This window comes from Melospiza georgiana, chromosome 16, assembly GCF_028018845.1.
Source record: "Melospiza georgiana isolate bMelGeo1 chromosome 16, bMelGeo1.pri, whole genome shotgun sequence".
In the NCBI taxonomy this organism is placed as follows: domain Eukaryota; kingdom Metazoa; phylum Chordata; class Aves; order Passeriformes; family Passerellidae; genus Melospiza; species Melospiza georgiana.
Window position 1 is genome coordinate 9306559 of NC_080445.1, and position 22341 is coordinate 9328899.

The window sequence follows — 22341 nt, forward strand, 5'->3', positions numbered from 1 at the left end:
AGGCTTAGATGAAGAGTCATCCTTTGAAAGACAGTCCAAGAGATCAACTCAACACCTGGAGCCTCATTATTACTGAAGTTTCTGCATGACTTTTTGATTAACTGCTTATTTTGTAATGAACAGAGAAAGTCACAGGAATACTCCTGAAATGCATCACCAGTCCATGAGCTATTATTTGCTATTTATAAACTGGCTGATATGGATATGCTTTACTACTGAGGGGAAAAGCATATTGCAGAAATTTTAGTCAACAGCGTGTGTCAGTGACACTTCAGCAAAGATGGTTTTTGTCGAGGAAGGTATGATAATCCTTTAGACATTTTAATATAAATTGAGAAAAACAATACATGGGTCCCATTTTTTTTTTTTTTAATTTTAATCCACAGAGCTTGTTTGCAAAAAGCTCTCCCTTGCTTCAGTCTCTCTCTATAGGATCTTTGTGCAGGCAAAAAAAGAGTGCTGGTAACATTCACAAAGCCCAGAACAGAGTGAAGTTATAGCCATCCCTGCAAATTCTGGCTTACAAAGGTCCTGCTTCTGTGAATGGAAATATTTGCTATGTAAAGTACAGGTGTGAAGCATTCTGAAAGGATATTCTGTCTGAGTTTATGGAAGTGGAATTATGGGGGATTGGAAAATCATTCTCATATCCTTGAGTCATGTGTGCATAAAGATTAGGTTTCTGAAGTGGGTCTTAGCAAAGGTCGTCTGTTACCTTGATTGCTTAACAGCGTCTGTGATCCTGTACATGAAACTGTTCAAGGCAGGATTAGATAGAAACTTGGAAAGTCATGATCACATGGCAAAACACTCACCCACTCAGTACACATAATAGCTAGTCATGTTCTGAAAAAGAAGATCTATAGCTTTTTTTTTTTTTTAATAAGTTGTCTCTTATTCCAGTTGTGGGGTAGGTTTAACATTAATTTGAAAAGGAATTAGATTTGTAAATCCCTTTGGCAATCTATAAATATATTCATTGAGTGAAGAATTGAACTAACCTCTTAGTCCTCAAGTGCGTGCTTAACTAAAATATTCCATTCTAGCTCATTTTACACTACTAATATTCTGAAAAAAGGCTGCAATGCTTAAAAATAATTTATCTGTTCAAACAGTTAATAGTACCAACAATTGATATAATATGTAGGCTGTGTTCATAGTCACCTTCTTTTATAATATTCATCACTACAACATCAGAAAAACAAAACAAAAAAGAACACCTCCTACGTTTTTTTTTCCTGTACTGAACCTTTCTAATAAGCAGAAGTTTAATGCATCGAGGGTGTTAGGTAGGCCAAAGCAAAAGCAGTAAGTGTTACTCCATTTTGGCTGCCAGCAAGAAACACACAGAGAATGATTTGTCATCTATTTCCTTAGCTAAGATTGTGTCCTTTCCCTTGCCTAGCCAATGGCTACATGAAAAATTTGAGTCCATTTCTATGAACAAATTTGCCTAGGAAAGGGATAGTACTGCTTATCAAAAAAGACAATGCAGAATGGAAACTGTTTTTTTTTTTTTTTAATGGGGGCTGATTTTTTAAGAAAAATGAACTGAGTATAACTCATGTAAAGGATACATTTCCATTTTTGATTTACTAAAAATATTTCAAAATATGAACAGAGACCTGACACATTGGAATAAGAACATTAACTTCTAAATAGGAAGCAAAACTGTGCCACACTTTTTAATTTCTTGCATTACTTCATCTTGCAGTCAGTAGATCTGCTATTGAAGTAAGACACTGGTGTGTGTAAGAGTGGTACAATGTTAATAAAGAAAGCTTTCTTTATTAACTGAGCACAGTTTCCATACAGGTGCCTTTCATTAAATTTTGTTTACTACTATACTAAAACAAACCAAGAACACTCCATTAACTTCACTGATTTTCCTGATATATTTGAAAATGAAAAAAGCATTGTGGATATGTATTTAATCAGTGAAAAAAAAATCCATAGGAAGAAGTCTCTTTTGGGTGAGTCCCTTTAGAAAAAAAAGTCAAGACTTGTCCTTTCTTAGAGAGAAAGGGCTTGTTACCTCTTTTGTTTTGGGGAGACAGGCCAGGTATGGCACTGTTGACATTTTCTCTCTGTTCACACAGAAGTGTAAATCTGGAAGATGAACATGGAGAGGGGAGTACAGATTTAACTCTGCATGGTGAATTTCATTTTAGACCCCACATGTTTTATTCCTCCTTATTTTAAAATGTGTTCCTTGATGTTAAAAGGAGATTAGTATTCCCTTCAGCTACAGTGCCCAAGACTAAGCAGTAATAGTAGTACCCAGAGTAGCTGTTCCTTTCCCCTCCTGTTTCTGAGAATAAGGAAATCAGCTGGTGTAGGAGGGAGCTGTGGCAGAGGGAGGGAACGTGGCAGTGTTGTGCATGAGAGGACACAGATTTGATCTGCCTGCTGAAGCAGCCCAGGAGCTTTGTTAGGCATGTGAGGGCAGCACGTTCTTGCTGCTTGAGACTACACCAGTGGGCCTGCCAGGCTCCATCAGTTCAAGGGGAGAATTCTCTCTCAAAAATGAATAGAAAATAAAAAAGCTTTACCTGTGTTGCATGGAGGAGATTATTCTGTAAATACAACTGCACCTTTGTCTTCTTCCTTAATCCATGTGGAGAATGTGCAAACAAACCAAGAACTGAAAGGAAAATGTTTACAATTATGCTCTTATGCTGTAACTCCTGGTTTTTAAAACAGTGCCTCTGACAGTTACAGTCTTACAAATATTGTGAACCATCTGAGCTCTTCCTTCTCCCTTCACAAGGAAGAAAGTGCCCAGTGCTGAGCTCAGGACTGAAGTCTTTTATTGATCATTTCAAAGACATGCAGTTGGGGCCAAAAATGGCCTGACTTGCCAAAATCCTGAATCCAATGTGTCAAATTATTTCCATTATGGGTTTTGACCCAGTTTTGGAGGCAAAATATGACAAGTGACCTTCAATGAATTAATCTCTGTGTTTCAGCTTCTTTCAGCTTGTACCCATAAGGAAATGCCTGGCTCCACATGCTTTATAACACCCCAAACCAGTATTACATATCAAAAAAGAAAAATCTTATGGCAAGAGAAATGCTGAAGTTTTGTGATACTTGGATAATTCTTGGCCATGAACTCTTACATAGGTAACACTTCTCCACTTTTGTAATACTACAGTCAATATCCCTGCACAGGTCTTAATGATTCTGCTTCCTGATGAGAAGATTATCTTGCACTTTGCATTTCCTTAAAAAATCATCCAGTGGGTAAATAGGTGTAGGTGAAGACTCTCTGTGAGAAGCTTAACTTTTCAATGGGACTGACTATAACAATTTCTTCAGATAATGAACAAAATCCATATGACTATATTTAGGTAGACAAATGCATGAAGGTATTTTAAAAGTCTCCCGGCCTATGTGGAATTTTTCAAAGCAAACATCTGTTCAAGGATTTTGTCATGTACTGGGGAACAAGCCTCCCTTTATCCATTTCATTATATGGGCAAATCCCTAAAAGAACAAAATGCAGGTACAGCATTTCCTTTGTACTTCAGAGATACTGAAACTGCTACACATTTTTAACTCTGACATCAGTGGAGAATAAGGACATGCTCTCAGTTATAGGAGCTATTCTGCCCTGAGATTATTGTACAAGTTTGGCTAACATAGCACAGGTGCTGTGTTATTAAAACCAGAACTTGATGGTGAGTAGTTAATCTTTTCTTAATACAGAAGGAGGAATTGGACAGGTAATTCCTTGAAAACCATTTGAAAAAAGCTGCCCTGAACTGGTAGAAAACTTAGCATTTTCATAGACAGGCAGTAGTTCATCTGCCATCATACAGAGTGTTATTTAAAGTCTACAGCAAACAATATTTACCATCAGACTAAGAGCAATGAGGAAAGGATTTCTGAAAACCCACTCTCACAAAGTGGGGTTAAATCTCACAGTTTTGACTCCCACACTGGGGTTAGGAACTTTTATTTACTTTTTGTTTCCCTTCCCAGAAATGTGTTCACCTGCCTCTGGAATTAGAATTAATAGTGATGTCAATAATTTCCTCTGTATAGAGAGATATTTGCATAAATTGACTAGATATTAATGATTTTGGTCCCCACTTATTTTAAATTGTTTTTTCAATATAATGCTTTCCTTTTTCATCATTTCTACATGTCTTTGTGAGATTTCTTCTGTTGAATTTTTATTATTCTGCTATGTAGGCCAGCTCTGCTATTTCTGCAGTCTAAGCACTGCTTCAAATGGGAGCATTACTCTGATACCATTAATCATGTGGTTACTGTCTTCTGACCTTTTCCAGGATCAACAGAGTATTCTCTAACATGTTGATCACAACTCTATCTAATATCTTAATAACATAATGTTAGTCATAAACACAAGAAAACATCAGCATTGTTCAGCCGTGTACCCAAGCAATGTTGCAGCAATCTGAAAGCAAAATCCAGCTCAGGATTTCTCTCTGTAACTTAGGGGAAGCTACTTTTTAATAATTAAAAGTATAGGGCTGCTTGATTGAGAAATCATAATGTCACAGAAGTACAGTGGAGGAGCTAGATGGCACTTGCCATGGCTTTCACCAAGGAATGTACTTATTTTTCATTTATTTATATATTAGTTTATAAGCCAGTATTTCTTGATGCAGTATCTGGGACACTGTATATAATTTTGTAGAAAATTAAACTAAACTGGGCATAGTGCCCAGAAAATGTGTCCACACCCTTAAAAAATTGCCCAAGAGGTGTAAAAATTAAAAACAATAAAACAAAAAGGAGGTAAATAATGGTCCATTATGCATTGATCTGAATAGAAAAGATTTGCACTGAAGACACTGGTAACACATACTGCAATCCAAAGCTTTCCTTTGCCTAAGGCAACAGCTTCTGCAGGTGGGCCAATTATTTCCTAGAGCACAGTGGTTCAGTGATTCAGCAGGTAGCTCTGGCACACAGGTAAGGACTAACCCTGCTCCTATGGAACTCTGGCAAAACAGCACAGACTCACAGGCACAGTTAGGTGTTGCCATGCTGGGAGTTTCAGAGCTTCAAACCTGCTCAGTACCTGTGGCTCCACAGGGCTGATCCAGGTGTGTGTGTTTGCCTGTGTGCCTAAGGATGCCCTGACACCCAGCAGGACACTGGGCAGTGGAACTGGTCCTTACACAGTCCCCAGAGCAGGACTGCTCTGTCTGTCTGTCTGTCTGTCTGGCTGCCTGCAGCCCTGCAGGGCAGCCCCCAGGCAGCACCAGCCTGGGCCTGGCCTAACTCAGGAACCTTCTGCTTACTCCCTCTGTGCCAGCACAAAGCTTTCATCCTGTTTCCAAACTGCCTTCAAAGGAGCAGGGAGTGTTCCTATGCAAGCTTTGCTCTATGTTAAAGACTAGGACACTCACAGAAGTTAGAAAAAGACCTTTTTGATCTCCCCATCTGGATGAGAAATCATTAAATCCCTGCTTACTGGATTTCTGCATAGAAGTTATATGACTTTTCAACTTGAGTGACATTTTTGAATGAAAACTGTGAAGACCACTGTGTTGAGTGTGCTAATTACAAATGCACATGTGAGAATTTCCTTTGAAATTGGTAATCTAAGTGTGAAAATAAGCAATTTGTGAAAGGTGTAGCCATGGGTTGGGTGCTGAGGTGCTCACCTTAACCAGGATGGCAATAAATGTTACTGAGCACATGCAGTGACAGAATTCTGCAAGGCTCAAGGAGCTTAAATTATGTTCCTCCAAAGCCAAGATACCTAAACAACTTAATGTGTTTGTGTGTTTTAGTTCTAGCAACTTTAGGCTGTCAGTAAGACAACCTAAAAAGAGCCTTAGGTGTGAACACAATGCATTTGCTGTGAAGGGAGCTGGTTTCTGCAGCAGACATTAGGATCGACTGCATCACAAACTGAAATAGATCTTGGAACATATTGTTCATGTCTAACAGATTTTGCAGATTCATTCTGGTTTTGTTTGGATTTCAGGGCTCTTGCTGATGTTATGCGACCTCAAGGTCCTTGTACAACAGATCACATGGAGAGAGATCTAAACATTGTAGTGCACGTGCAGCACTATGAGAACATGGAGACCAGACCTGCTCCAAATAACCTACGTAAGTTACAGTTTAACTTTATCAGTGGCTGGAATGCTGGCATTGAAAAGAGCATTATGAAACTAATATTGCTGAATGTCAAATGAGGATCAACAGTACATGGGTTCTTGCAAATTAGAAATATTCATTTTCTCAGATTCAGAAAAATGTAGTTTCCTAATGCACATTAGTGCAACAGTGAAATAAATAAATTTTGAATAGGAAAATTAGTTACTCTATTTAGTTTTAATTAGTTTCTTGGTTTTGTATCTTTGTCTTCTTCTACCTGTTGTTTTTGCTCAGCTCTTCAGCCTTTGCCTTATTCTGTGTTTTGTTACATGAAAATACCAATTGTTGTGGTTACAGCTGAATTTAAGAATACATTTCATAGGGCTGTAACAGCCAGTAGCAAAGTGGTCTCATTAGGCTGTTAGATCATATCCACTAGTACAGTAATTAAATACTTCCCTGGATAGCATCAAGTTGTATGTGGTTTTCATTTTCTCAAGGGAAAGATGAGAAGATTATTACTTTAATTTTTACATAATGTGTTTATCTGTATCTGCTATTATATGTTTATGTTACTGAAGGCAAGAAAAAAGTGCACCTTGGAGCTTCAGGTGAGATATGGTGACATTTCAAGTGGTTCTGAAGTTGTAGACAACTTATAATAGAGCATAACACAGATCTTTCTCATGCACAGATACATATTCCTCTTGTGATAAACAATGCCACTGAAAATTTAATTTGAATACTTATTTATGTAACTTATATTCAGCCATATCTTATATATATATATATATATATATATATATATATATATATATATATATATATATATATATACTTAAATTATGGATATATTTACTAAATCAAGTTCAATATATTTATAAAATAAAAAGGTATCATTCAGGAAAGTTTAGATGAGTAGGTAGTAGGTGGCTTTATTCTCTGCTGTAGATCAGTGTTGATGTGCATTTTACTGCAAATATACTTTTACTGCATTGGTATTTACATTTTGAAACATTTAAAGTATGTGCACTCATCTTTTCCTTAACTATAGAAAGAAATTTTGCTTATATTTGGAGTTTTATTTGGACTGCATTGTGCAGTTATTGGTGCTTTTTTGGTGGAAGGGTGTAAAGACAATGGAAGAAAGCAGCTCCATGTGGTGCCTGCACTCCTGGTGCCTGCTTTGTGGGAGAGGCTGATGGCCATTCCTTATCTGCATCCCTGCAGAGAAATGGGAGAGAATTAAAGCTGTTTCTTTGAGTAAAGGGAGATGTGACACCTCATCATGTGACAGCTCATCTGTGTGCCCTGCTCTCCAGCTTCCACCTGGGGCTCTGCAGATGTGCAGTGCAGAGGGAAGCACACACCCACACACCCCAGCTGTGTAAAAACACCACTTCTGAGCTGCTCCCTGTCAGAGGGGCTCTGACACCCTGCAGCTGGACTCTGAAGGGTTAATGGGGATGGGAATGTGCACTGCATCTCTGTGCTCTGTGTATCACCCACTGATAACTGATCCTTCATGTGACCATGTTTCAGGAATGGTACCAAATAGTAATGGACTTTGGGTCCATTAGTTTGTCTCAGATGTGAAGTGTTTATTCAGAATCCCAGTTAATGAAGGAGTCAGAAGGTGAAGAGGTTCTTGCTGCATTGATTTTATCTAGATTTTTGTGATGATCACACTGAGATATTTTGCTTAAAACTCTTAGTATATACTACAACATACAACATAACACAGCAAGGCTTTAAACTCATTGTTTCTCAGATTTGAATTCAGATTTAAGCCCTGATTCTAGGAACTCTTGCATATAAACACAGCTCAGAGACACACAGGTATTGCATCAAAGAAGGAAAAAACCACACATTTAGTGGGATGTTGGTTAATGCTGACCCCAGACAGCCATAGCACCTCTGTCTCACACAGAATACAGCCCTCTGGCACAGAGGGGAGAATTCTATGTGAGGCAGCTCTTGCACCACTGCAATTTACAGCACAGAAGCACTGCTGCTACTTTGGATCTGTCCTAAGCCTTTGGGTCATGTATAGGGGCAGTCCCAACAATGCTTCTTACACATCTCAGGCATTCCTGCTACAGAAGGAAACCTCAGAAGCCAGTAGCTCTGATGGTAATTGCTTCAGTCTTTAATCAACATTATGCATAAAGTCAATAATTTTAGATTGTTAAGTGCAAAGCTTCAAGTGGTGAAATTACTCTAGGCATGCTATAACTAATATTTCATATATTTCCTTCATAGCAGGTGGATTGTTCTGTATTTGTTGCCATTCTATTCTCATAAACTGATGTAAAACATGATTAAATGACCTACTTGAATTAGCCAGAACATCACAAGTGATTGAAATCTGTTGAAAATGTGCATTTATAGTGCAGGAAAAAAATCTTTCTATAAAGAGAAAATTATTAAGACAAATTTTCCAAGGTCAGTATCTTAGTGTGAAGTTCTGAAACACTGCAAGAGTGGATATTACAGACAGAAACTTTGGCAGTGAACATTACCTACTACCAATGCTGGAAAAGTGACAGGCTTTTTTGGGGTACTTTTAAATAAGCAAATAAACCAGAGTGAATCACAACTTTCATAGTTTTTACTTACACAGAAAATTAAATTGTGTAAAATTATTGCATCATAAACTTTAATTTCAATTTTTAAAGTTTTCTAAGTTACCACTTTTTATCTACTTGCCATTTCATAATGAGACTTAAATATTTGAGGCTGATATACTTTTCATATTGATTCATAAATATGAATTGGGCAGGAGGAATTTCTTAGTCATTGCATATCCCTTCCTTACTGTGTCTTTCAGACAAGCTGTTTTAGGCCAAGCATTATTAAAAACGTTCTAATTTGAATGTTCATTTGCTCTTTCTGTCCTCTTGAAAACATTTTGCTGATGTTACCAATACATTCTGAAAGTGTTTTGTGAAGGGAAGCTCTTTTGTCAAAATGACAAACTTCACATGATCCCTGACCCTGAAAATGAGTGTGTTTCTGTTTCTGGGCTCTTGGTTACCAGAGGGTTTTCTCTGATGCCTGCAGCTATTTGCCAGAGCTTGCAGGCCAGTGGAAGGCCAAAAGCTCTTCTCAGAGTCCTGCAGTTTACTCAGTTTCTTGTCCCTTCTTTTTGATATTCGAAAAGAACAGAAATTTTGGAGGTTCCCAAAAAACACAGGTTTTTCTTTGCTCATGTGAATCCAGACAACCTAGATGATTTTTAGTAAAAGCTATTTTGTCTTTAGTGGTTGTTGTCCTAATTTTCTTCCAGTACTGTGCTTTCCTTAGGACTGCTTTGCTTTTATCTCCTTCATTCATACACATTAGAATGTGGGGTACTTTGTAAACAAGCAGCACATACCTATCAAAAAGTGTAGCATTCAATTCTTCTAACATGGGATGTTAAATAAAATAAAGTTAAAAAGTTATGATAAAAACATCAAACTAAAAGCAAACCTTTCTGTAGAATTTGACTTGTTATGTTCATCTCTGACTTTAAGGAATCTTAAAGCAGCAGCACTCAAGGTACTCTTTTCTCTTCATGTCTTCATGTTTTTTTTTTTTTTCTTTTTCAACTTATTGTGTTAGAAGTAAGGGATTTATTTAACTTGTTGGGATTATAACACTGATGGAGTGGGAGTTAGGAGGCTTCATAGCTACATCCTCATTTCTGAAACGTGATTACTGCTATTATTTCTGATTCATGATCTGTGATAGCAGAGTGAAAAAATCCTTCAGTTGGTGCAATTCACAGTCACTTTCCCTAATCATCAGTAAAAGCTCTGTTACTATTTCCCAAGAACCAGCCTTGCACTAGTAAATTTAAACAATTTATGCAGGCTCCCACGATAAAGGTGATTTTAAAAGAAAGTCAATTATCGATCAAGGAGCTTTTTAAGATGAAAAATGCTCTTATTTAGTTTGACATGTATGAATTATTTCTTTCTTTTGAATTTAAAAAAGTGGATTTTAAACACATGATTCAAAGGAGGAAATGTTGCACTGTTTCAAATGGCCAGCTTTAATACTAGCTAAAAATTTGCAGCACATGTGATTAAAATGACCTTTTAAAAAATATATTCAGCGTTGTGTTTGCTGCTGCATTTGATTGTCAGTTGTCCTGGATACTGACTAACAACAAATGCTAATGTTGAAAACAAAGCTATGCTATCTCTATAACTGGTGCCTTATGATAAGTTAACTTTTATTTTTTCTTTATTTCTGTGTTGAGGCAGCAGGCATTTAAATAGGAGGGTATTTTTTGAAGTCCTTGTACATTACAATAAAAATTCTGTATTGCATATCCCTGTTCTTCTCCCCATTCCTGCACATAGAAGCTCAGCCTGTGTTTTCCTGTGGCAGGAACTGTCACTAGCTTGACACTGTGAAAATAGAATTCACAAGAATATTTTCAGTCTTTCATCACTAGTGAATAAGCTTTTTTTTGTTGTCTTTGGCAAATTAATTATTTTTATGTTTAACATACATAACATGTTTAAATGAGATGATTCATTGTCTTGCATTGCCTAAATGTAATTCCTGCTGTTGGTCACTGGAAATAAGCAGGGAGGTTTACTAAGAAACTTCAGTACAGAGAAGTCCTGTTCCATATGTAAAGCTCATGGAGCATGTGAAACATGAGAACTAATTTGCTTACACAATAACTGTTGGATTCATTGCATGATTTTGAAGTGGTTGTGGAGGATGTGCAGCATTATTGTAATGTTGTGCTTCTGGTCACAGGGGCCCTGAAACTCCACCAAACTTCTTGTGTGGACAGAGGGCTGCAAAATGCAAAGGACTGAGCAAATAAGATTGTTGGGCTTCTTTGGTGGCTGGGTTGTTTGATTACAATGAAATTCTTATTTGGAGCTGGCTTTGTGCATGGGTGCATGTCCCAGAGGAGTTGCACTATTTCCTTCATAAACTTTAACTAGCTGTTAATCTGCTCACTTGGAAGGACAAGAGACTCAGAAGTTGAGCTGTGTAGACAGGGCCATGTTCTAGGAGTAGAAAAATGAACAACACTAAGAAGTTTTCAGCCAAGAAAAAGATGGTTTGAGCAGATTGACAGGAGTGAAGAAGTATTGCTGATGGAGTGCTCCAAGACAGTGAAGAATGAGGGAGAATGAAGTGGCCAGCCTAACGGGAGGGTGTCCTTGGTGCACCAGAGTCTGCAGTGACAGAGGGACTGGAGTCAGCAATACTGGGAACTTGCTTACATTTAAAGCCTTATTCTTCACTGCCAGTGTGCAAAAACTCATTTTACTGGGGTTTCTGTGGTCCATACAGGAAACACCTTAAAGGAATCTGATAATTTAGATTAAATTCCTGAGCTAAACACAAGTTTAGCTTTCAGTTAACTCTGGGAGAGAGCTGCTTATGGCATTCTGACTGTAATGTACAGCTAAGAGGACAAAGTCCAATTTAAATGATACATTTTACACACTAATCATCCAAGTAAAAGCCCACACTACTATCACCAGCCATGTCAAAAGAAATATTGTAGATTTAAATATAAGTTCTGTTTGAGGTTAGAAGCTGCAAACTGCTTTGTCACAGCTATCCTGAGACTTTTTTAAACCTTTAAATTAATTTCTACATACTGACTTAAACTGAAATCTTGCTACAACTTCAAAGCATTAGCAAATTAGTGATAGAATTTTTAAAACATAACTACAGCTCTAGCAGTGCATTCCAGATATCCAGAGCTTCCATGCTGGAAACCAAATTTTCCATATGTATGGGAAATGTAGAGTCTGAAAATGCATTTCTCTTGCAACTCAGTCACTGGAAGACAGTAGTGTTTAATCAGTTCTGAATCTGTGTTTAGCCTCACAATCATTAATATAAATCGTTTCTGATTTACATTCAAATTTTAATTCAGATGCATGATGCTGATTTATGAGAAGATGCTCTGAAACTTCTTGAAACACCAATGAATATTTTCAAGGAAATTAATTACAACCTGAGAATGAGAGATTCTGGGGTTGTTTAGGAAAAGAAAAAGGAAAACAAATGAAATATCTCATTTGTAATTGACTTTTGGTAGATTTCATAAATTAAATTTTTTAAAAACCAGGATGATTCTGAAAATGTAACTATACATCATCCACAATATCTATTTATTTGTAACTACACCAGTCTTCACCGAGTGTACTATGTCAGAACTCTGGCATTGCTCCTACCAAAGAGTTAATTCCATGCCTTTGGAATCATCCTGTCTGCTTAATCTGGCAAATGAAAAAAATGAAAAGCAAAAGCAATAGTAAACACAAAATTCTGCATGAAGAGGACTGAGGAATTTGGTTTGTAATCAAATCAAACTGAACTTAATGTCATTCCATATGTTCAGGAGGCCTCTTCTTTGGTCTCAAATATTTTTGTTAGATTTTATTGGAAACTCTGTGAGACTATTATGGATCCTGGGTGCAATTTTAGGTTTGAGTTGTATTGGGTAGGTCTTCCTAAGCTCTGCTGCTTATAAGGATTTCCATTAGAACTGCACAGTGAAGTTTTTGCTCTATCTTTCTTCATTTATGGTACAATAAGAACAATGAGATTGGATTACTGCCTTGCATCCTATCATTTACTTCTATTCAGCTTTTAATTCAGAGAAACCATTTGACATATCTTAATAAACATATTCATCAGTGTAAAACGTATTTGGGAGAAATACAGTCAGTCACTGACATTATCCTTTAGTGCAAGAATTAACATTATGGTAATAAAAAATACCAAGAATGTATTTTTGCATTTTATACTGCAGTTAAAAGGCAGAATGATTATTTAACAAAATAAAAGTATTGGTATGACAGGAGAGAGCATTGCTGTAGTAGACTATTATATAGCAGCTTTGAGTCACACACCAGCAGACTTCAATAACACATCTGAAGGATGAGACTCATTCTGCTGTCATTGGGGTGCAGAGTTGTACTTTGAGGTGTTGCCTGATGGTGCAGGGACATATTTATCATCTACAAAATGAAAAGTTCAATATCTTTGGAAAACAGTGATGTGTTTTCTTTGTGATTTCACTTTTGCTTTGCAATCTAAATTTTACTCAACAATTTTGATTAATGAGGTGCTATTCCTATTATATACTACTGAATTTAGTAGCTAAAATTGTATTTTGTCATCGGACAGGCACACCAAATAATAATATTTTCCTTGTTGAATAACTTCCAGTACCAATATTCCCACTACTAACAAAAACTGTCAGCAATATCCATCATCAGTGCTTCATGTCCATTGTTATCTTTCAAGTCACCTGGATTCTTGATGTCAAAAACTAGGACAGAAAACACTGCCAAACTGGTAGGAATCATGTTTTGAAAAAAACCCAAACCATCAACACAACCTTTTTATGGTTGCATTCTGCCAGATTGTGCTCATCAAAAGGATAGACTGAGACACCTTTTTTTTTAATGTGGTAAGAATAACCTCACTAAAAGGCAAACAAAAACTACCTTTTGCTTTCATTGTTGGTTTGCCCTCACACAAACTATGCTTGTCCTTTTCATGCCAAGACAACATGTTTTTTAACTGTTGACTTAGTGCTTAATCATCTCTCTAAATCCTTGAACTCCCACCCTCATATTTTGTCTCAAAAGTCATAGATTGGTAACAAAAATGACAAAAATGTAAAATCCCAAAAGGATCCGTTCTGTCTGCATATGCAGGTACAAGCATTAAACTAATATATTCACAGCTATAAAGATAGCTTTTTATAATTTTGGCTGTGCAAAACTTTGAAACTATTTTAGATGTTAAAATGCCCTCATCAGAAATTTAACATTCTGTAAAATCAATTTCTTCCTAATTTTTCAGTCATCCCAACTTTCCCAAGCAGAATCAGGGCAGTGGTTACACAATAAAGAATAAGAGGTTGGCTGCATACATTAAAAAGCTTATGAATACAAATCCCAACATGAGGCAATTGTAGGATGCTACTCAGGGGGAGACTTGCCCCAACTTCAATCCACAGTTTCAATCATAAATGATTTTTGTACTTTGTTCTATGTTCTCTGCTTTACATTATAAATTTCCTTGAAATGTACATATTGGCTCTGATTCCAGTTTTATTATCATAAGATAAAGTCAAGAAGGGAACTAAGTGTGTTGAATATTTATGAACTAACTTTTTTTTGTTGATTTTTTATAATAGAAAAAAAGTTGGAAAAAAAATCTCTGGAACCATGCTGCAAAACTGCATTGATAATCATTCCCAGATGATTACTATGTGGATTTGAGTTTAATCTTGAATTTTTAGTTATCACATCTAAATAGCTTTCAAGATTCCTTCAGTAACATAATTTTGGTTTCAGCTCATCCACTTAAGCAACATGTCTGTTCACCCAAGCTTAAGGCTATAACTACACTTCTGAATCCATAATGAATTTGCAACATATTCCAAAAGAATCTAATTGCCATTTACCATTCACTCATTGTCAATTAGAGGAAATGCACATTTGATCAATAGCTATCTATGCACAGCCAAGAGCATATACAAAGGAGAATACATAAGAGAGTTTGATAGGACAAAGGACATTATTTGAGTTAGCACTTGTTAAGCTGGAAGTGTCCACAATAAACTCTCAAAAGCAGAGCAGTTTTTGCCCTGCAAAGTTTGTTTTCATTGTGTTAGTTCACTCTTTACACTCCAGAGCACCAGCCAAGAGAAAAAAATCCCCAGCCTTTGCCATGTAGACCCTTGCTTTTCAAGAGCTAATCTGATCACTTTTGAACTGCTTTATTATTTTCTCTCACCCCATTCTCTACACATGCAGAACCCTGTACTTCCTATTGCTGTCCCTGCTGCTCCTCTGTGCCTGCAAACTCTGTTTGATGGTGCTGGGTGGGATTGTTCCAGGGGGCCTGCAGGGAGCACTTCTGGCCAGAACAGCAGGGAATGCCACAGCACAGAGTGCAGGGAATGCCACAGCACAGAGTGCAGGGAATGCCACAGCACAGGGAGAGCAGGGAATGCCACAGCACAGAGTGCAGGGAATGCCACAGCACAGAGTGCAGGGAATGCCACAGCACAGAGTGCAGGGAATGCCACAGCACAGGGAGTGCAGGGAATGCCACAGCACAGGGAGTGCAGGGAATGCCACAGCACAGGGAGTGCAGGGAATGCCACAGCACAGAGTGCAGGGAATGCCACAGCACAGGGAGTGCAGGGAATGCCACAGCACAGAGTGCAGGGAATGCCACAGCACAGGGAGTGCAGGGAATGCCACAGCACAGAGTGCAGGGAATGCCACAGCACAGGGAGTGCAGGGAATGCCACAGCACAGAGTGCAGGGAATGCCACAGCACAGAGTGCAGAAAATGCCACAGCACAGAGTGCAGGGAATGCCACAGCACAGAGTGCAGGGAATGCCACAGCACAGAGTGTGCAGGGAATGCCACAGCACAGAGAGTGCAGGGAATGCCACAGCACAGGGAGTGCAGGGAATGCCACAGCACAGAGTGCAGGGAATGCCATAGCACAGAGTGCAGGGAATGCCACAGCACAGAGAGTGCAGGGAATGCCACAGCACAGAGTGCAGGGAATGCCACAGCACAGAGTGCAGGGAATGCCACAGCACAGAGAGTGCAGGGAATGCCACAGCACAGAGTGCAGCAAATGCCACAGCACAGAGTGCAGCAAATGCCACAGCACAGGGAGAGCAGCAAATGCCTGCAGTGTTTCATTTGTCAGCAGGGCACTGCACACCAGCCATTCCAGCCCTGGAGTACAGAGTGGCTGTGGGTGTCACTCTCATGTGGGAGTAGAACAGACTCTGAGCCTTGCAACAAAACCAGGATTTTGGCAGTGCTTAGAGTAATGGCCAGTTTATGCCAATTAGATGAAATTCTGATTGGTCAAAAGTCCTAGTAAAGCTCTCATCCTCTTTAATGGCTCAAGGATTTTACACCCAGGGGCACTCACTACTAGTTACTCAGGTCCTCATACATTCTTTACTGAGGGGAATTGTGGTTTTGTTGTTAATGTGGAGTAAGGAGAGAGATAAAGGGATATGCAGGAAGTTTATCTTACAGCTTTGCAAAAAACCCTAACAAAACAAAAACCACAAACAAGCCAAAAAAACCCCCAAAACACAGCTTAAACAGTTCAGTGTTGGAAAAGGAAAAATGTTCACTGGCAAGAGCAATAGAAGCTAGTTAGGAAAAGTGCAGTGAAGACTTCAAAATAATTTATTAAATTGGACCCACCCGAGAAGTGTTTTGAGAAGCCAGGAGGCTTTTCCTTTTTGTTCTGATTTGAGGATTTGAGGGAAATTTGGACATCTGCATAAGAGGAAAAAGTCATGTGCACACAGGGGCAAGGGAACTCGTGCTCCCCTTTGATGCTCGTGCCCTTTGGCAGCACAGCTGCTGTCACCCCCAGTGGGCAGAACTTGGAGAGTTTGTGCTGATGCTGAATCCCCAACCACTGAACCCTGGCACAAAACAGAATCACAGGTGGCAGCTTTCCCTTATATAAATGGAAGGAAATTTTTCTGGAATGTTGTGTGCACTGAGCACTGTGGATTTGTTTCACAGAGGCCTCTCCAAGTACTGAGGGGTCCAAGTGAGCACCTTTGCAATGGGGTGTTGGCCCAGACCAGCCTGACTGGTTCTGCTGCTCTGCCATGGGGGGTTTGGCCATGTGAAACAATGTGCTCATACCTTCAGAAGCAAATTAATGGAGGAATATTGTGTTAAAAAGAATGAGATGGTATTTTATAAAAAGCTTCCAAAAAAGAAATGTGGTTTTTTTTTCTCTACCTCATCAAATGACTAACTCTAGTTTAAAGAATATAATTTGCATTTATAACAGTGGTTTAAATTATTTCTCATTTTTTCAAAGCTCTAAGGTTGGAAAACTGCATTCCTCCTAGAGTAATCCAGATTCTTGGTGAAGTTTCAAGTTAATTTCTGAACAGCCATTGGTTTTATGAGGAAACACTCCTTATAATTTCTGAAAAACAAACCTGGCCACCACTTTGGTTAGAATAGTTTCAAGTTTCTAGTCATAGCTCAGTACTGAAATTGCCATTAAATGCCTTACTTAGTTAAATGAACTCCTTTAAGGATTTTTAAAGTAAAATTATTTTCAGTAATGATTAATAACCTCTTCCCCACAATTTTTACACTTATTTTTCTTGGATTCTTGTTTTTCCTCCTTGCTAAAGGGCCTCCACTTAAGAAAAGAGGTCTGTGAAAAGGAATCATTTCTTTCAGACACAATTAACTCCAGAAAAGATCTTCAAGAATCCATAGAAAATCAGAAGGGATAAGATATTAGCAGAGGATTTATTCCGAAATGTTTAACTAGAATAAAGGTTTCTTTAAGACCTATAATTGCAAAATTCACTTATAAAGCCATCTCTTTACTATGTTTCTGGGATTAATCTTGTGTCTACAGGTTTTTGCATCAAAGTCAGTAAGCTCAAATTTTACCTTATCCATGCAAAGGTATTAGTGTGCTGATAGAGAGACCAGGCACTAAGTCTGGCTAAAATTGTTTGTAGCAAAACCAGTAATAAATACCAGAAACTTCTGAATTGTTAAGAATATTAAAAGCAAAATTGTTTATACTTTGAAAATGTCCAAATTTTAGCAGATACAGAGGATAAGCATATAAACTACAATTTATACTATTAAGCTGTCTCTTTCTACAGTTTGTTCATTACATTAATAACTTCATGCACTAATCTGATAATTAGCTGACTAATTTTTTTCTGTGATCCTATGCCTCTCATAATGAGATCTAAATAACTTTATGCAAATATATTGTTTCTTTCCTCTCAGAGTAACAAAATTACAGTAAAGAGCAGCAGTGTTGCAGGGTTCCTTTCAAACACACACAAATGTATGTGTGTATCACTTTGTAATATGATGACCTTGTATTGTCATAGTCTTGCATTTTAGAGCCATTAACATTTCCTTGTGAAAATCTGCTTTGAAATATTTATTTGCAAGCTACACTGTATTTCCTAGGTGACACCTTTTCCATCATTACTACAAACATAGGGAGATAGATGAAGATGTTTCTGGAACCAGAGACACAGAACTAGAGCTATGCTGCAAAGTGTGAATCACCTATCTGCCCTATGCATAAGGAGAGATTTTCAGATTTTATAAGTGTCAAAATCACCCAAACGTTTTTAGAAAGGAAGACAAGTGGTCCATGAAAATCTGGTCTCTGTAACTTAGTGCTTTACTCTGCTGAAATTGTCCACTGGAATAACACTAAAGTTTCCCTTTCCTCTTTACCACCTCGTGTGTCTGTTCATCAGGAGGAGGGGGGATTGTGCCTCTCCCCTCTGCATCTCCATAACCCACATGCAGTATCCCAGATCTCTCCTGTGTTCCTTGATTTTGTTTGGCCAGGGAATAATCTCTGATTTTTTCAGAGCTGCCCATCCTGGGCTACATATCCTGACTGATCAGCAAGCAAACAACTGTAAAGATTGTGCTTCAGCCTTTTGTCTCCATTCAGCCATTTGTTTTCCTAACAGCTGCAGAAACATCTCATCCTTGAGATCTCAATAACACCAAAAAGGGCAAAGGAATAAAAAGTTACTGGAGGGAGTAACAGACAGCTAGACAAAATAAAAATTGCATTACCCTTGTTCTCTTTTAAGAACAATAAACCTCGAGTTATTTAGTGAGCACAATAAAATGCTACAGGGCATTGTTAGCACAAAGTTTGGATCCATAAATCACATAAGTATTGAGATGCTGCTCTGAGAGTCTGTAATCATCAAACAGTGAGATCTAGTCATCAAAGTCTGGGAATGCCAGGAAAACAAGAAAAGAAGGATAGGATAATCTATGGTACATCCTTTTCTGTGTGGATCAAAGAACTAACTTCTCAGGAACACGTCTGCCTGCTTTGTAGTGTCTAAATTAATTGTCCAGGAAAGTCTGGAAGAAGTCAGGATATGTCAGAAGGTCAGATCAGGGAGGAAAATACAAGCTCAAAACTTGGCAGATGGTTTATTAGCTGCTAATTATTCTTATTTCTACTTTACATGATATTAAGTGTGTGCTAGAAGCTTCCAAGTGGAAAATTCTCGCAATAGTTAATGGAGTTCAAAAGCTGCATTAATCCTCCTTTTTATGGCTTGTGACACTCTTGGGAAGGAAGCACAGCTTCAAGGATGCAAAGGTGTAAAGCAACCTGAGGCAAACTAGCAAATTACAAAGGGCCAAGTCCTAAGTGCATATTTCCCCATGGGAAATCTCTGTAGGTAGAAATGTATTAACTTCCCCCATATACCTGTAGCTTATTTAGAGTTTGAAATCAGTGCACTCTGCAAGCTGGTGACCATGAGCTGGTAACTTTAGGAAAAATCTTCTCATATAGATCCTTACAAGTCTTATCATCTTGGAAGGAATTAACAGAAGAGGAATAATTTAATCTAAATTATGACCCCAGGAAATTAAAACTAGACCATATGCATGTCATAGTCCAATATCACATGCATGGCTGAATCCTGGCAGTCAGGATGTCAGGATCAATTCTCCATCATCTGAAGAATCCTTTTGAACTGTTCTCACAGTAACTTGCAGCCATGGATTTCCCTAGACCTGACCTGTGTGAGATAACTGTGAGCAGCACACAGACTGCTTGCTCTGTCCTGTGGATTTGCTATCAGTGAAAGCTCCTAACTGTCCTTCTCACCATGCACAGGACTAAAACATGGACATCATTCTCATGCTGAACCAGTTCCTGACACCCCCTCCATATAAGAAATGACAAGGCCTCACAGCTGGAGCTGTGGCCATTTAAGCAAACCTGAGCTTTTTTCCAGCCTGCCTGCCTGCAAGCTGAATGCCTCTGAGCATCAGATTATCTTTGTGCTTCATATTGTGGAACAGTGTTGCAGAAGCCAGAGCAGAGCTGGCTGTGGTCCAGCATTATCATATTTATGTTCTGATATCTACAACTGGCGTGCATAGATTGCTGCTGCCACTGCTGCCTGAAGTGCTGTGCACTGCTATCACCAGCAGTCAGAGCAAACGAGGGTTGGCAAACTGCAGGATCCAATATCAGCCAGCCTGGCAGATCCAGTTCAGGAATGAGGATCAGCACAGCCTTAACATAAAGAAATTCCGGAAGAAAAGGTAAATTGCTCAGAGCGGATGTATTGAACATAGGAGATGAGAGAAGCTGTCAAAGGAAGATGACAATGAACAACCACGTTTCATAAAGAAGATGTCAGAAGGCACATGGAGACAGTCTGTTCTATTTAAGACATTCCAGAGATTGTTTTCTAAAAAAGAATTCAAAATTTCAGAGCTAAGTATTGTGGTGCACGAGGAGCAGCCTGCAATGCCCACTGAACTTTCAGAACAGAGCTGTATCTGCAGAACACTCATTATCCACATTGGTAAAATTACCTGGACTGGATTTTGACCTTGTATTAACTTAACTCATTCAGCAGAGGTTAGGATAATAACTATGCTATATTTTTCTTTTTAAGTCACAGTTCAATAATATCAGAAAATGAGTTAGCAGAAATAAGCCTGAAAACCAGTGTCATCATGCACACAGTGTAATAACAACTTAATGACTGAGTCAGCAGGCCAGGCAAAATCTCATTCTCCACACCCCACAGAGTATCTTGTGGATGATCCCATTGTTTCAGTGCTCTCTCCCCCAGTCTCCTTGCCCATCAAAGCTTTCTTTGCCTTCATGTTTGTGATTCTGCCCATGCCTGACAATTGTAATGAAGATATGCCACAGTTTTGGTGACAAGGCAAGTATTCTAGAGAAATCCTGTCAGAAGAGATGAAATGAAATAGTTAATACCTGACACTGGGTTCTGGAAGTGACCACCTATATATAAATTTATGTAATGCTCTGTAGTTTACAGAAAAAAAAATCATACTTTTTTGGAGGTCACCATTAATTTAAAAAACAATGAAAACACATATAAATGCATGGAAGAAAACAACTTCCTATTAAAATGTCATTGCAGCATAAGGATCCATAAAGGTGATATGGGAAAAGACAGCATATGTTTGTCTCAGCTTCAACACCAACTCTAGCTGAAAAAGTGTTATGAATTTTTGAGAGCTTGAAGTTGTGCTTGTTGACTTAGAATAACAAATATGGGGGTTTTAAACAAATAATTGTGTTTTCTTACATACTTTAATGTTCTGATCACTTCAGGATACCTTCAAGTCTATATGTGTTTTACAGGAATATGACATTCCACTTCACATTTCTGAATTTAGGCCACTCACACACAAAGTGTGTTTGAGCTGCCACAGTTTACATACATTGATCTATATCCCCACATGTGCTGTGCAATGTGTAACATGCATAGCACGTTGTATTCTCAGTGCAGCACTGACATTGGAGGATTTTTCCTCAGCTATGGAAGCAATCCTTGTCTTGTTAGCAACTTGCCTTAAAGTGTTAGCGGGGAAAAAACCTTTTTATGAATATATGAACAAAAAATGCCTTCTGAGAGATAAATTTTCTGTCATGTTCTGCAGCTACAATCACAAGAGGCCCTAGATGAACTCATTGCACATTTTGAAGCAAACAAATGTATTTTAGCAGCAGCAGGATTTTTCACCCATTATTTACAATGCTTTTTAATTGTGGGAACTATTAACTCTACAGGCACAGAAAAGTCAGAAATTTGTATCTTCTGATTTTAGGATTTAGTGCAACACAAAGTGAAGGTTAAAATAGCATTCTCATCCTGATACAAAACCAGGGACAGTCAGGTATTGTCTTTCCTTGCCTTTGACAGTCTTTAAATTCCATTCACTGTATCTTAAAATAATATGTCTGATGTGCAGCAGTGTAATGTGTATCAGCATAATGCTATAATAATTTCAGAGCTATAATACAATAAACACTATCATTGGTTAGAAAGTCAAGATATTCCCATCTCATAATCCAAGGATGCTTGTAACAATCTGTTGTATCACTCACATTAGCATCATCACCTCCTCTGGAGATGCTGAGATGTAATTTAAACCAGAAACAACAGAGTACTGGGGATGAGGAAACGCTGATCAAAACCTTAAGGATTTCTAGAGGTCACAACATCCTGGCAGTCTGCCACAGTCACGGCTGCTGACTGGAGAACACTTTCTAAGTTTCCTTGCAACTCCAGGTTAACACAGTTACTAAAACAAACACGTTGAAAAAATTAGGAATTGGTACTAATCAGGAGTTTATTTCAGGGTGAGAAGGGGGGAACTTTAAGTTTTCCA

The 22341-nt window shown here is 38.2% G+C and overlaps 1 protein-coding gene across 3 annotated transcripts in view; it reads left to right on the top strand.

The window, feature by feature from the left end:
• Nucleotides 1-22341, top strand: part of SHISA9 (shisa family member 9) — a 177498-nt gene that overhangs the window by 2941 nt on the left and 152216 nt on the right. For all 3 annotated transcript variants that reach the window (XM_058035244.1, XM_058035246.1, XM_058035243.1), the window contains one exon: nucleotides 5972-6099. In XM_058035244.1, the coding sequence (XP_057891227.1) occupies nucleotides 5972-6099 (128 nt within the window). The remainder of the gene's footprint in view (nucleotides 1-5971; nucleotides 6100-22341) is intronic.